Below are 16,668 nucleotides of genomic sequence, written 5' to 3'. Positions count from 1 at the left end.
TAATGGCTGCTTCAGTTGAGGCCAACCTCTTGTACAAATTCAAGCGACGTCATTCGCGGACATAAACGTGTGTAGTTTCATCGGTATTGCTCTAGTGGTTCCTCATGACCATAAAAAATCTCAATAAAACCATGAATGCACATGTTAAGAAATACTACGGTACCAAATGTCATTACATTTGAAAACAATCGACAGTGGCGGCCATTGAAATTCGGATTCGAACCCCTTGAACCAAATTCATTCACGTATTGGTGGGAACAATCGTTTGACACTTCAGTTTCACTGATCCAGTAGTAAACGAGAAGATGTTTATGGCGAATGTTGCCTCGCACTACATATGGTGATCATTTCACCCCTCAACTGTCCGGTTTCTGGCTCTCTAAACTTTAGGAGAAGATTTTTGAAACTATTTTCGTTAAAATACAAGGCCTTCTGGCAGTCATATTGGGATTCCAATTTTCTTAGTAACAAACATTTCAGCTGCAAAATGTGTCGACGTAAGAAATGCATACGTGTGTATATCCAATTATGGAACTGCTTCTATTTACTTTGCTAGCATAGGTCACCTGTATCTTGACATATTCCTTACATTTGTATTTGTGTGGTATTCTTTCAGTTACGTTCGTGTCAGCGTCATCTGATATATGGATGCGCTGATTTGTCAATCTACCAATTGTTATATAACAAACAAAATTCCATAAACAATTTCAACGAGTCCATTGTACGATTCCGACTATATCATGAGCATGTGTTTATGAATCACTATCAAACAGTGATGATACCAGGTGTTCGCGAAAATGTAAAATGTTGACACCAAAGGCTGGAGCTACTGAACATTGCTCGACATTAAGATAAAGTTGACTATTGGACCGACAATGACATCCATGTTTTCTTACAATCTTAAGGAGCGTCTTAAGTCAGCAGATGCTCTATTATTTTAAGCCAATCCCTATTGATCTATTACTCCGCACAGTCCAGTTCAATGAGGAATTGCAATAGATGTTAACTTTGTGTAGCTGTGTAAAATGTCCAACGTAGTGTAGATATTCAGGTTGTCTTGTGTACCTCGAGCAGCATGTGCCGCCCGGAGGAAACGCCCGAAAGTTGACCATCGTTGTGTTTGTGGTGTGAAGGCTGGTATTCCATGCCATGTGTATTTGATGTTGTATTGTTTATATGCTGTGTATTAAAAGTTCCGGTTAACAGTGATGCCGATATTGTCCTTCCTTATCCCTAGCGCTGTTCCTTCAAGACACTACGGTCTCAAATATATGGAGAAATGAAAGGGTCACCCTTTATTTGGAATTTGTGTGCACCAAAAACACTCTTAACTTGCCGATAAGCACGGGTGGCCCAGTCGTCTAAGGTACAGAGTTGCGTCCCTTGGGCACGCCAGGAACCAATGCCAGTACAGACAATACAGTTCAGTAGAAAAATAATTGCTTGTCTGCTGACCTTCACCGCACTCAGCAACACTCTGGCCACAAGAGGGCAGCCAGTAAACACTCCAGCGAAAGACAATTCAGAGTGTGACACTGTAAGCAGCGACATCGAACTGATGCAATCATATGTACGAAGGAATGTGATATTATTTTAATGTAATAACTATTCCCAAATAATCTCTTCCGTTTTTACTAATTAAAGGTAATATCTGTTCACAAGATGTACAAGGTAAAATAATATTATGAACAACACGAACTGTTATTTGCCAAGGAATTTAATGAACTACATAAACAGTAATAGCTAAACGAACACAATGAACATTGATAAGGAATACCATGAACAACATACACATTATTTTTGGGTTTGTTTGTTTTTGTTTAACGCCGCACTCAGCAATATTACAGCTATATGACGGCAGTCTGTAAATAATCGAGTCTGGGCCAGACAATCCAGTGATTGACATCATGAGCATCGATAAACGCAGTTGGGACCGATGACATGCATCAACCAAGTCAGGGTGCCTAACCACCCGGTCCCGTTAGTCGCCTCTTACGACAAGCATAGTCGCCTTTTACGGCAAACATGGGTCGTTGATGACCTATTCTATCCCGGATCTTCACGGGTCACAGACACAGAAATAGCTAAACGAGAATGATAAACTACACAAACTGTTATTGCTAAGGAATATAATGAACAATACACACTGCAATAGCTAAGCGAATATAATGCACTACAATTGTGTATAAAAATAATCATTTGACATGAAAAACACATACACATTTCGTTGTTTTTCTCGGGGACAATAACATCAGTTATAAACATGTTCTGATCCTCCGGTTGTTCAATGGCGAGTACAAACGATGTTTTGTTTGTTGTTTAACGCCGCCGCACTCAGCAATATTCCAGCTATATGACGGCGGTCTGTAAATAATCGAGTCTGGACCAGACAATCCAGTGATTAATGTCATAAGCATCGATCCGCGCAATTGGGATCGATGACATGAATCAACCACGTCAGCGAGCCTGACCACCCGATCCCGTTAGTGACCTTTTACGACAAGCATAGTCACCTTTTACGGAAAGCATGGGTTGCTGAAGACCTATTCTACCCTGAAATCTTCACGGGTCATGGCACCCAGGTCGTCCTAGGGGCAGGATAGGTACCTTGTGAACCTTGTCTACTTGCTGATTGTTTTCAAACGCAAAATAATCTAGGAGTTATGTCCCTTTGTATTATTATTCACCACGACACCTGCACACGTTATTTGTTAATGATATGGGGACAATATGACCAGCTGCTGAAATCTGACAACGCGTCATTCCTTGAGACCTTGCATGTCGCCTGTAACGATTGAGACAACTTGAGTGTAACGATGTTTCAGTACACTGTAGAGCGATTCAAATATTACAAAAAAACATTGAATTAATGCATTATTAAATTCATGAAGTTAACTTTTCGTTACATGTAATCTTTTGTTTCGCGAAAAAATAGAAGGATATATGTTTTAGTTTTGTGTTAACTTCCCCTCGAACATTCATCATGATCATTTCCGTAACGGGTTGTGCATTGTTTGTTCTTGACCAGATGCTTTAATCAGTTTCTGGGAATCTTTTCTGTCAATCGTCACTATCTGCTGACAAACACTTGAGAAGAAAAGAAATAAAAACAACAGGCTCCACATTTCAAATAAAATTTTGATATAACAGGTGTTTTTGAACAGAAGTAAAATTCGTTTAAGAAGTTCATTATATATGTACCTGGTTGACCCAAACCTCACGACATGTACAATGTACTACTTATGTCCTGCTAGTGGTGTACCCGAGGTGGAAACATGCATGATTTCTCCGATGTTAAAAATAATTAATTTAAAATATATCATATATTGTGGATGATCTCTCTTCACGAATGTACACTGTAGCGACACTTCGGTGTCGATTCTATTGGCAAGTGACTAGTGATGTACAGATGGACACATTTTACTTGTTTGAAAAGACTGGACAGGGAGAGAACACTCGTACAAGGAACTCCCTGTTGGTTGCCACTCTAGCTGTGGAGGGCTGGAGAGTGTACCTGCCTGGTGGCAGGATGTACCGGAACACTCGCTGGAGTTCAGCAGCGTGTGTCGGCTTTCGCTCAATGTCAGGAATACGTCTGCCATTCGCCTGTAATAAAGACCGTACCATGCTTTTGATTGTGACATATATTGGAACATCGTGTTTGTTGCATGGATAATTTAGCAATATCCTAAGTTCAAAGCCAGAAAATCTGTCTTCAGTTTTATAACAGGTTCGTGCAATGTGATAAATTGATAATAATACAGGTGATGTTTATGTTCATATACATATAGGGCCGGTCGGGTAGTATAGTGGGTAAAGCGTTCGTTTGTCACGCCGAAGACCCGGGTTCGATTCCCGACATGGGTACAATATGTGAAGCACATTTCTGGTGTCCCCCGCCGTGATATTACTGGTATATTGCTTAAGGGCGGCGTAAAACCATTCTCACTCATATACATAATGTTTGATCTAATATCAGTTGACTCGACATTAAGCGAGGACTATGTTAAGTTAATGAATCCATGTGCAAATCATCGTCTGCCCAGTATTTTTCGCCTCAAACTTACGTCTGATAAGCTACAGCCGATGTCGCAGTAGAAGCTCCTGTCGACTTCTTTCTGTATGATTTGAACCACTATTGGGATGGATCCCTCCGGTGTTAGGCCTGACAGTATAAAACGTTACAGGTAAAATAAACTGTTATCCATCCTCGAATAACAAACGTACTCTATATCCATTCCATTCTGCTAAATACCCAGGACCCATTCGCAACCAAAGGTTTTTCCTGACTCCAGTTGGGATGACATAACACTAGAACTGGCCATCCAATGACATTACATCAGATTGGTTCTCGACTCATGTTATTGTGTCAGTCTTGAATACACATGGAAAATCTTGGTAGCAGCAGGACTTTCTTCTCACTGGCTTAAGACTCAAGAATACATTTTTATCCAGCTAGAAGTTCATTCTCATTCGTAGTAACAATTTTGTTAACAAAAGCTCATTTAATCATGTAAGGGAACACCCAGGTTTTAACTACGGTACAAAAAGGCAAATACAATCGACAGAAATTATGATTTTAAAATGATTCATCCAATGACGACCACATATGTGAACAAAGTCACCTAGATATAATTGCTTTCAAGACCAGTAATGTAATTTTATAAAGTCACAAGAAGTGTGTCAATAACGTATATGACGATTCCTGGATTGGACACAATCTCTGCACCGCTGTCTCACAGAGTAGTTAAAGTGGCAACGAGTGGATGCAGGTTGACAAGAGGAGGGTGATTTGCCCCAGTCGCCCCAGTACGTCCCACGGGTGTTCCATCAGTGCCAGCTCTGGCGAATAGGCATGCAACTGCGTTCTGGTGATCCCTGATGAAGTCATAAACCACACAGGCCCTGTAAGGCCAAGCATTATCATCAAGGTGTGTGGCACTACGTCCAATAGCAGTCAAAGCAGGGAGAACAACTGGCCTAAGAATCCCGTCCCTATAGTGAATACCTGTCAGATTTCCACTGACATGATAAAGTGGGGTTCTGTGATCCGAAGCCTCCCGATGTCATCACAAAGCCACCACCAAACCGGTCCCGTTCCCTGACTGTGGTATCTTGAAACCGTTCTTCTCTATGGCGAAACACTCTTACACAAAAATCATTGAACTGCATGCAAAAACGCGACTGGTCTGTAATAAAACTTGCGACCACTACTGCCTATTCCAGGGGAGATGAGCTCGACGCCATGCAAGACGTGAGGTTCTGTGACGTGCCAGTAGAGGTGGTCTTACACCTGGACGCCTAGAGGTGATACCAGCACCTCTGAGACGGTATCTGGTTGTCTGTGCACTGACATTCGTATGCGTGGATGCTGTAACTTGAAGTCGCTATGCTCCTGCTGTTGTGATCCTTTGGCGTAAAGATGTGAGAATGACATAACAGACCTCAACTCTAGTGGGTGATCTTGGTCTGCCTGAATGAGGTCGTTAACATGGGTCCCGTTCCTGTGCCACAGACGATGGACAACAGATGGTGCCTTTTGGAGCCGTCTGGCAAATTTTTTAATGGCTATTCCATATTGTAGCCATGCGATAACCCTTCTTCTGTCAACATGGCTTAATGGTCGTCTTAGCGCCACGGTGGTAAAACTAATGCAATGACAAGATTCAGCAGCTACCGCTAAACAAAGATCTGAGAACATCCCATAACGGGTCACGTCAGAACGACCTTTCATCAGACTAATCAGAACATCGCTTACCAGATTATGAAAGTGACAGTAGGGATGTGATTTCTGATCATACAGCCTCGAAAACTTTAACTCCGAACGATAGTTACGGGTTTAACGACTGTATCCGTACAATCTAGACCATCTATTAGCCATTCCAGAATGTTCTTTTGTTCAGGTTTCAAATTTGTAATCGCGAATTTGTCAAAATACGTTTCGAAGCTTAATTGCCAATTTGAAATTAGTACCGTAAAGCACGAGAAAGCTGCCTTCTGATTGGTCATTCCATTGGTCGGTCAAAGTTCCCGCAAGGTCGGTCTGACGTGACCCGTAATTGGATGTCTTCAGATCTTTGTTTAGCGGTAGCGAGAACTAAGATCTGATTTTAATGAGATTGGATTCAGCAGTGTCATCCTTTATACCCTTGTGTGCAGCATACCCACAGACACCATGGAAAGCATGTACATTGTTGCGTTTTGGTGATGCTTTCCTCTTTATCCTGTCTTTGACATTTGCCAAATTTGAACCAAAACCTGTATATTAGTCTCCCAAAAGTGTTGGCCAGTTAAAAATCATTTTGGATTATTAGGCACAGGATGTCCAGTGCTCGATATGTTACCTACATATGGTATGGTACAAATATGTGAGTGTTCCCATACTTATATGTCGAGGGTTCGCTCGAACGACGCCACTATTTTGAATTTAGATTTATGCCAAACTCTTGTTAAGAAGAATCCTTTTGATTGGTTGTTCAGTTCAAGCTCACAAACGACAGAAATTCGATGTGGGTGATCATGACGTTACTCCCACAAAGAAGGTGTGTAGGCGCAAGATACGCGTACCATGATGGAACATGTAACAATACACTGAGTAACCGGAAAAGCGCAATGTCATGAATATTATGGAAACAATAACAGTGTTATGTTTACGTTATTGTTTACGTTACGTTGATATAATCTGATCATACAATAATGTACATTAGTACTGATGGTTTTTTAAATGGTCACATTGCATGAAACCATTACAATCAACATAGTCTGGTTTCAACGTATGTTAAGGCTTTCACTCAGAACAATGTTCATGATTTCAGCTGATAGGAAAATGATCAACAACCTCTATACTTCTCTGAAAACATCGGCTTCCGACAGATCCCTGGAATGGTGATTTCCATTTTTCGTCCCCACTCTCCAAACATCCTCCGCACATAGTCTTAAACAAATACAAAGAACTTCGATATGATTGGCAATTTTAAGAAAGAGAACAATCCAAATATGTTGCGGATTCTTATCCACATGCGCCTGCGTCCTACAACTGCTACAATGAACACTAATGTACAGAATTTCTGTTTTCTCTATTACGATTGAATTGTGTCGTGTATTTATCTGGATACAAATATTTACGTTAATCCCGGAACTATTGGAATAAACACTGGTAGGGCTACTCACTTAATGGGTCGGATTGTCCATCTTTGTCAAAATCAGGAGTAAGGGAACAAATTGTTGTTTGCGTGAAATTTGACATGAAGTCTTCCAAACTCATCCAGAACTCTCCATCGTCTCTGTCTCTGCGCAATTTCCTTCGAATTCCTTTGGCCAAAGTCTGCCACTCACGGCTCCTGCAACACCAAAGTCGTATACTATACTAAATATATTCAGAAACATAAAATAACACATTAATCATCAATGCCCTTTTCTAACAAGTTTACAAATATTAAAGCAATTTATATGGCACGCTACTCTCCACATTTAAAATGCGGGTGAAAGGTGCAGCAAGACAATAAACATTATTACGTATGAATAAAGCAGGAGGAATGGATCAGGGCGAATCATTCAGGGCGAATCATTCAGGGCGAACCGGACTCGAATTCACCATCATAGGTTATTGAGGCCACCCGTGCCCAAAATGTTTAATGAACTACAAAATGCCCTATGAAAGATTGGCATCTGTTTAAGACACGAAACAGACTTACCTGTCACTCCATTTTCCTTTCCACTCGTTTGTTCCATGTGGATTTCTTATTCTGATCAGACGGACAACTTCCCCGTCGAAACTCGTCACCTGCATTTCAGACTTACAAAACATCACCACAGAAACGGTACCCTTCGTCTGTTAACATCTTACCTGATCAAATATTATAAGTCCTGCCCTTATTCCTATCGTATCTGGTACTGGAGGTGATGAGGAAGACCAGCATAGTTTTACCTTTTAAGTTAGTTGGTTTGTTTGTTTGTTGTTTAACGCCACACCCAGCAATATTCCAGCTATGTGACGGCGGTCTGTAAATAATCGAGTCTGGACCAGACAATCCAGTGATTAATATCATGAGGATCGATCCAAGCAATTGGGATCAATGACATGCATCAACCAAGTCAGCGAGCCTGACCACCCGATCCCGTTAGTCGCCTTTTACGACACGCTCAGTAGTCAAATGTACTGGGAGGAATCATAATCATAAGCTGTACCTTATCAAAGTCCGTCTGTTTTTTTAATACTTAGTCCATAGAGCCGTGGGGATCAAGCATGTACGGCTAAACGTGTAGAATACGGGCCTCTACAGCCAATAAAGGTTTCTGTTGCTTCATTTGATGTTAACAATGTTCATGACAAAAGAAAACAGAGAGTCACAGTTATAAACTCGGACCAATAAGAAATGTGAAAATACCAAAATCGAACTTTTTATGGATATATCATAATGGTATACACATGTCATAATGGTGTACTCCAAAATAGGCTTACTTTACCTCGACTGTTCGATTCAGAGAATACGCATGTGGTCCCATTAGGCCAAGGTCACCGCTGTATTCTTCCTGAAACAGACAGATAGTCACTGGAGACATCTAACAGGAACATACAAGGTAAAGGATACAACAATGAACTAACATGTGCTGTAGGGTTGGTTGGTTGGTTTGTTGTTTAACGCCGCACACAGCAATATTCCAGCTATATGACGGCGGTCTGTAAATAATCGTGATTAATATCATAAGCATCGATCCACGCAATTGGGATAGATGACATGCTTCAACCAAGTCAGCGAGCCTGACCACCCGATCCCGAAGCATAGTCACCTTTTACGGCAAGCATGGGTTGCTGAAGACCTATTCTACCCCGGAATCTTCACGGGTCTGTGCTGTAGGGACTTTGTGTATTTGTATGTATAGTTTGCCTGCTGGGTATTATACAAACGATGTACACACAATATCCCAGCTGTTTTGATCTCATGGTCAGAATCGTTATAAGTTCTGAGCTTCTCATATCGAAGGAATTGCGAAAGAGTGAAATCTTTTGATGTGCACATTATTTGATGTTTATCCACAAAACCTTGTCAATCGGAACTTATCAATTATCTCTGGTATGTTGTCAGATTATGGCGTTTTTGACACCAAAGGAGAAACATAGAAAAAATACTACTTACAAGAATACCACATGTCACCATTGCGCCAGTCTTTAGCGCCTTGTCAAGTCGTTGGAACAGGCTGTGGGGACTGGATGTGTACCCTGTAAGCAGGACCGTCTCGGCAACACCTCCCGTCAGGGCAAGGTAGGCCTCGCTCGGCAAGCCACCTCCGCTGACAACACAGTACGACCCGTACATCCTAAACAATAAAATGTATATATTTATTAGACGTACTCCGTCTTTTTGAAGAGACAAGATCTAGGTAAGAAGGGTGAAGATCCTGGTTAGAAATGGCCTAAAGACACCCATGCTTGTCGAAAGAGGAAACTAACGGGATCGGATGGCCAGGCCAGCTGACTTGTCCGAATCATATCATCGTATCCCAATTGCGTAGATCGATGCTCATGATATCAATCTCCGGATTATTTACACACCGCCGTCATTAGGCTGAATTTTCCCTGCGTTAACAACAGACAGAGAAACAACACCAAATCAGAATAATAATTGAAATTAATAATTAATCTTTAGCTTTGTGTGAAGACAAAACTCTCGACTTCTATAGTTGGACGTGTGACAGGCATATTTGGCGTCAGGATAAAAAAATTAAAATGACTGTCAGTGCATTCGTCCATAAAGTTAGCAAATTAAATGTGGTAGAGTAATAGGTAATAGTTATCCTGTTCATTTCACATGTTCTACAATCTACAAGCAGGTGGCATTGGGTGTCTCATCTGGGACGTGCGTACTTCGCTAGAGCCTTTTCCAAAAAGGAGACCCACAATTCGTTAGAGTCTGTCCAGGACATGGCGCCATAGAACTGAAGGCCGTCTTTCGAACGATACAGGGGCAGATAGTCATCGATATAAATGTCCTCCCATTCTCCAAACTTCCACAGCTTGCAGCAGCAGATTCCGTCAGTTCCAGGTGCGTATGATTTAGCATTGATCACCTTAAACGCAAGAATATTATGTACATAGACCCATCAGTCGGAATGGCTCAGTCTTTATTGATTTCTAGTTGAGGGATTTCAACGCAAGGGCGTCTGATGAACCAGATTGTGTTATAGATGAATGATGATGTTTCGTATCTGCCTGTTTGACATGATTATAATTAACATTATTTTGACTATCCAAAACACCCAAGTGAGAGTGTTGTGAATACATAATGGAAGATGTCTTTTACAGATGCGCAAACTTCTTAATATTCATATCCTAAATGAGTGCAAAAGAGGAAATACGCCCGCAAATTATACATTCATATCCCATCAAGGATGTTTAATTGTTGACTATTTAATGTGCCACGTATATGTATCAATGAAGATATATTACAGCGGTTTCAATCAGTACAACCAACGGATATTTTACGACTGACTCCCTTGATAAATTATAAGCTTCCTGAAAGCGAATCAACATCTTACGAGAATTATTACGACATGTGAGTGAGTGAGTTAAAATTTAACGTCGCATCGGCATTATTCCAGCCACATAGTGACGAGACCAAGTTGATATATTCCGAAATGAGTCATAGATGCAAGGTTATAATTGAAAAAAAAAATTTCAAACGTATTTGGGCATGACAATATTATTTATACAGTTTAAAACACAGGTTCATAGGCCACCAGTAACCAAAGCTAGGTCACCTCGCTGGGGATCATGGGGACTTACAGTACCTCGGCTTCCTGCGTGATACGCCAGCAGAAATTACGTCATCACTTTAGCTACTGATTGTTGTGCACAATGCTAGCCAATATTAAAAATATACCCCGCAATGGGTTGGCTTAAAACACTGGTTGGTGAAAGTTACATCGGTTATGATAGGATTACGTGTCACACAGGGGGACAATATGTTTACTGTACTTCAGCGCCCTGGACAGAGCCTTCAATAATGTCAGTTGATAATAGCATCACACCAAATTTAATTTATACATATTTGAATATTTATTATACAGACCAATCTCTTTCAAGTAACTGAGAATTTGATGCCCGTTTACATAGGAAAAGGGATCTTTCAGATTTACGCTTGAATAATGTGAATCCCTTGCGATTGCAAAGTCCGCACTTACGCTCAGTGAACAGGTGTTTGTGAATAGAGACAGTTAGTTGAAAGTGACATGAGAAGATCCGGGGTAGAATAGGTCTTCAGCAACCCATGCTTGCCTTAAAAGGCGACTAAGCTTGTCGTAAAAGGCGACTAACGGGATCGGGTTGTCAGGCTCGCTGACTTGGTTGATGCATGTCATCGATCCCAATTGCGTGGATCGATGCTCATGACATTAATCACTGGATTGTCTGGTCCAGACTCGATTATTTACAGACCGCCGTCATATAGCTGGAATATTGCTGAGTGTGGCGTTAAACAACAAACCAACAAACCAACATCACGGCGTGTTAGCTTCATGTGGGAGGAAAGCCCGAAGTGATGCAGGTATCAGACGTTTACCACTTCGGTGAAACCAACGAGCACGGGAATGGTGTTGTTTGTGTGTACTGTTACACTACACATACCTTCTTTAACAGGCGCGGCTTGTCAGCAAGATTTGCTAACATGGATAGGAACCAGCACGTCCCAAACCCTTCTTGCTGGACGTCATACCGTTCAGCACCACCAACAAAAAGTTGCGGATTACTGAGAAATTCCTGAAATGATAAAACCAGCTTGGATACGTCACATAGTTTACGTGCCTATATGTTTACGTACAATGCTGTACCATTACTACCCATGGTTCAGTTTCCTCATGTTGGTAAATATTGAAACAACCATATTGTCTGCAACAATGACGTCCATGATTCAATGACCCAATGTTATCTTATAGAAAACATGTTCCGACATATTGGTGATAGTGAGTGAGTGAGTGAGTATGGTTTTACGCCGCTTTTAGCAATATTCCAGCAACATCACGGCGGGGACACCAGAAATGGGCTTCACACATTGTACCCATGTCGGGAATCGAACCCGGGCCTTCGGCGTGACGAGCGAACGCTTTTACCACTAGGCTACCCGACCGCCCCTATTGGTGATAAGCCCCGCTTTTTTAAACAGTTCCTTCATCAATGCAAACATGTCTATGTGATGTAAGACCCGTAAATATACGGAGTAGAGTGGGTCTTCAGCAACCCATGCTTGCTGTAAAAGGCGACGAAAAGGAATCGGGTGGTCAGGCTCGCTGACTTGGTTGATGCATGTCATCGTATCCCAATTGCGTGGATCGATGTTCATGATGTCAATCACTGGATAGTCTGGTCGAGACTATATTATTTGTAAACAAACCGCCGTCATATGGCTGGACTCCGCACAGCAATACTTTTGCCATGCGACTGCAGTCCGCGAGAAACATTCAACTATGTTTCCAAATAGCTGTCCCTTTTCGCTGTACATGTTGTACTAATAATAAAATTAACGTACATCTGGCCTTCTCCACACTATCTTCCGGGTAGTACAGTCTCTTACTGCTTCGCTTGGAACAAATTCTTCATCCGTCCACATCTGCCCACGGCTCATGCGTGGGCGACTTTGCCTAAAACGCTGCTGTTTGGTCCTCAAATCTGAAGTAGCGTACATCAACCCTGATCCTTCTGGGTCTTCAGAATAGCCGTCCTGAATTGCCATCCTACCAAAGGCACAGGACATCTCTCTATGCGATGATGAATATGCCATCTTTCGTCAGATTGCGCACACTGTAATGACATTATACAGTTAAGTCGACAGATACACACAAGTAAGCCAAGCTAGGTATGACTGTGGATCGCACATGTTAACAAAGGGGAATAGTGGTCACAACACAATGGCATAGAGAATACCAGGATTGCAGGATATGTGGTTAAAGCGTTCGCTCGTCGCGCTGAAGAGCTGGGTTCAGCACATGGGTACAATGAATGAAACCATTTTCTGGAATATTATTTAGAGCTATGAAAAAACATACTCACTCCTCACACATTATTTGAAAACATTTCACTTTGCGACTAATGAAACAAACTTGGTTGGTTTGGTTGGTTTGTTGTTTAACGCCGCACTCAGCAATATTCTAGCTATATGACTGCGGTCTGTAAATAATCGAGTCTGGACCAGACATACCAGTGATTAATTTCATGAGTTTGGATCCACGCAATTGGGATAGATGACATGCATCAACCAAGTCAGCGAGCCTGACCACCCGATCCCGTTAGTCGCCTTTTACGATTATGCTTGTCGTAAAAGGCGACTAACGGGATTGGGTGGTCTGGCTTGCTGACTTGGTTGATGCATGTCACCCGATCCCGTTAGTCTCCTTTTACGATTATGCTTGTCGTAAAAGGCGACTAACGGGATTGGGTGGTCAGGCTCGCTGACTTGGTTGATGCATGTCATCGTATCCCAATTGCGTGGATCGATGCACATGATGTAAATCACTGGATTGTCTGGTCCAGACTCGATTATTTACAGACCGCCGTCATGTAGCTGGAATATTGCTGGGTGCGGCGTTAAACAACAAACAAAAAACGACAAGCATAGTCACCTTTTACGGCAAGCATGGGTTGCTGAAGACCTATTCTACCCCGGAATCTTCACGGGTCCAATTATATGAATGGATCACTGAAAAACAGGCTGATTATTCTCTGGCGTTGAACTTTTATTTAAGAACAGTTGCCCATGCACATTAGAATACTGAGTGGCACATTCAGTGTCAGTTGACTTGAAAATCCTTTCACGTCGTATTATCCCGGGACCCTAACTTTTCATCATGTGATTTTAATTGGTTTGGTGCTATTAACGAATGTCGTGTTACTGGCTGGGCAAGATACGCTCACTATTTGACAATGATTCATAAGCACATGACCCATGAATTTCCGGGTAAGAATTGATCTTCAGCAATCAATGATTGTCGTTAGAGGCGGCTAACGGGTCAGACTCGCTGACTTTGTTGATGCATGTCATCGCAGATCGATGCTCATGACGTCAATCACTGGATTGTCTGGTCCACACTCGATTATTTACAGGACGCCGTCACATAGCTGGGATATTGCTGAGTGCGGCCTTGACAACAAACAATCATTATCAGTGAAACATTATGTCATGGTTTGAAATCACTGACAAAGCACTTCAGGAGTGTATACTTCAATGTTTACGCTACCATTGTTGAGAATTGTAATGAATGTATTCGGAAATATTTTGATAATTCAATGTGGAATATGGATTTCCCAGTAAACTATTCATAGCATGGCTGTTGACAGCAATCCCAGCCGTTCCTTGGTCAAATAACGTTTTATTAATTAACGACTTTTCTCGATTTCGGTTTTCCAGGAATTTCCCAGGTAATCTATTTATAACAGATGGCCTTGACAGCAGTCCCTGTCGTTCATTGGTCAGATATGTAATATGTCCCCGTGGTCGGAAATAATGTTTTATGAGAATCCACTAACAAACCGAAACCGTTTTCGAGAAACTAAAACCGGTTCATGTAATTAATCAAATCAATTGTAAGTGCCACGACACTCGTTGTAGAATATTGAAACCAGAATTAGATACCACAATAACTGAATATACAGAATTAGATACCACAATAACTGAGTATGTAGAGGCCTGCAGTAGATTACGGTTGAGGGAGAATGTAAAACGTTGGTGATAACTATCACGGAATAGGATTTGAAATATTTCTTTTATTTATTTAAACACCGCGATAATGAAATCAATAAAACTAATAAACCTAACCTTAAATAACATTTTATCCATTATATAAGTACATACATTACATTACAACACTTAAGTAAGTGTTTTGATTAAAATTTTAAATTAAGATTAAAAGTGCCTGCTTTCTCGAGGCCAGGCATGAGTGACCAAGTGAACTACGATATTTTACATATATCACGGACACTGGTGTCACGCGATTTCGCGTGTTTAGGAAAAACAAATATTGTAAACAATTTAACATTCGTACTGTCTCACCTGCCTTCGAGTTTCCTTCCAAAAGCAGCAAAGGCGTATCAAAGTGTTGATGTTATATCAGTGCGGGGTTTGTGCTATTGACTTTCGCTTCAACAGAAATTTCCCGGAAAACTATTTATAGCGCCAGCTGTCCGAGTTGTTCTTTTGTCAAACATGTCAGTACTTACTTACTTAGTAACATTGGAGATTTTACGTGCGCTTTCCGACTCTAGCGTATTTCGCACACGGGCCCGGCCGGGCCATTTAGTGTATTTCCGAAAAGGGAAAAGAAAATTGGCAACCCAGTGGGAGAATTTAGTGGTTGCTCATATAGAAAAGTTTAGAATTTTTTAGATTTGGAATAGATGCCAAGGGGGTATGGTGGGCGGACTAAGGGAGATTATTAAGGTGTGATTGTTGGTTTATGTGGTTTGTTTTAGTAGTTTGTTGGGAATTAGATGCGCTTAATTAGGTCTGTTTTAATTAAGCATACGCCTAGGGCTTTAAATTTTTCTATCTTATTTTATGGGTTTAGGATTGCTTCTAGAGTAAGAACCTTATTTAGATTGGGGGTTGTTTGTAGTGTAGCTCGGTGTGTTTGGTAGTGGATGCAGTGTATGAGTGCGTGTTCTGGGGTTTCTAGGTGTTTGCAGTGTGGGCACTTTCCTGTTGCGTGTTTTTTTAATTTTTTTGAGGTGGCTATTTAGGTTGGTGTGTCCTGTTTGGAGGTTAGTAATTATTCTATCGATTTTTTTGGATGGATGAAGGGTTTTGGGTTTGGTTAAGGGTTTTTTGAGAACTTAGTTTGTTGATACTTTTGATCTCTGGTCTAGATATGGGTAGCATTAAGCTTATTTCAGGGATTTTGAGGGATTGTTTAGCAGCCTTGTCGGCGTTTTCGTTGCCGTATATTCCTACGTGGGCGGGGATCCAGATGAATACTATTTGTTTGCCTGCCTCTGTTAAGTTGTTTGCGCTTTTTAGTATTTGGTTTATGAGTTTGGGGCGGTTTTTGGTGTTTTTATTTTGGAGGGCCTGCAGTCCACTTAGTGAGTCTGTGAGTATTAGGATTTTTTTTAAGTTTTTAAGATTGCTGGTTATGGAGGGCTGAGGTCATGCCCATTAGCTCTGCTCTAAAGATAGATTGGTTGTTGGGAGTCGAAAGGATTGTGTATTTCTGGTTGGTTGTGCGATGTGGACTCCGAAACCTGTGTGGCTGGAGATCGGATCAGAGAATCCGTCTGTGTAGATGTGACACCAATTTGGCCAATTTTCGTGTATGTATGCTAGTGTAGTGGTTTTAGCTATGTTTGGGTCGGTTTGTTTATTTATTGAGTTGGCTAGAGATATGTCTATTTTGGGGATTTTGAGTTTTTGGGTAAATATATTTGATTGTTTGCAGTTTTGTTTTAGATTGTTTGTTTGGTGTTTGTTTAGGTAGTTGGTTATTCGTTGGGATATTGGTGTAAGTAGAAGGTGTTTCCTAGTTAGAGCTTAGTTTTGAGGTCGGATTTTTTGGTTTTTTAAGTTTTTGGTTGAGGGGGTTTGATTGGGACGCGGCCCAGAAGTTTAAGGTTAAGTGTTGTCTGCGTAGATTTAGTGGCATTTCTCCTGTTAGGGCCTGGAGTGAAGTGAGAGAGGTGCCATGTTG

The 16,668-nt window shown here is 41.3% G+C and overlaps 1 protein-coding gene across 1 annotated transcript; it reads right to left on the bottom strand.

Moving 5' to 3' along the window:
* Positions 1-1,768: 1,768 nt before the first annotated feature.
* Positions 1,769-15,114, bottom strand: LOC139464406 (calpain-1 catalytic subunit-like). Its single transcript, XM_071245936.1, has 11 exons — positions 15,039-15,114; positions 12,522-12,793; positions 11,624-11,755; positions 9,866-10,068; positions 9,138-9,318; positions 8,467-8,532; positions 7,695-7,783; positions 7,171-7,340; positions 6,839-6,934; positions 4,068-4,165; positions 1,769-3,606 (listed from the first exon to the last, which is right to left on the bottom strand). Exons 2-11 carry the CDS (start codon positions 12,771-12,773, stop codon positions 3,421-3,423), a joined length of 1,473 nt encoding a protein of 490 aa, XP_071102037.1. The 5' UTR covers positions 12,774-12,793; positions 15,039-15,114; the 3' UTR covers positions 1,769-3,420.
* Positions 15,115-16,668: the final 1,554 nt, after the last annotated feature.

This window comes from Haliotis cracherodii, unplaced genomic scaffold (assembly GCF_022045235.1).
Source record: "Haliotis cracherodii isolate W230 unplaced genomic scaffold, xgHalCrac1.p SCAF_17, whole genome shotgun sequence".
In the NCBI taxonomy this organism is placed as follows: domain Eukaryota; kingdom Metazoa; phylum Mollusca; class Gastropoda; order Lepetellida; family Haliotidae; genus Haliotis; species Haliotis cracherodii.
This window is presented reverse-complemented; position numbering and strand designations above follow the sequence as displayed.

What these genes read in the sequence shown, in the direction of transcription:
- LOC139464406 (XM_071245936.1), bottom strand. Translation starts at nt 12,773, where the DNA reads ATGGCATATTCATCATCGCATAGAGAGATGTCCTGTGCCTTTGGTAGG. An exon ending in TAGTGTGGAGAAGGCCAGAT is followed by an intron (nt 11,756 to 12,521) that starts GTACGTTAATTT and finishes TTATCATTTCAG; the next exon opens with GAATTTCTCAGTAATCCGCA. An exon ending in CTCTGAATCGAACAGTCGAG is followed by an intron (nt 7,784 to 8,466) that starts GTAAAGTAAGCC and finishes TCTGAAATGCAG; the next exon opens with GTGACGAGTTTCGACGGGGA.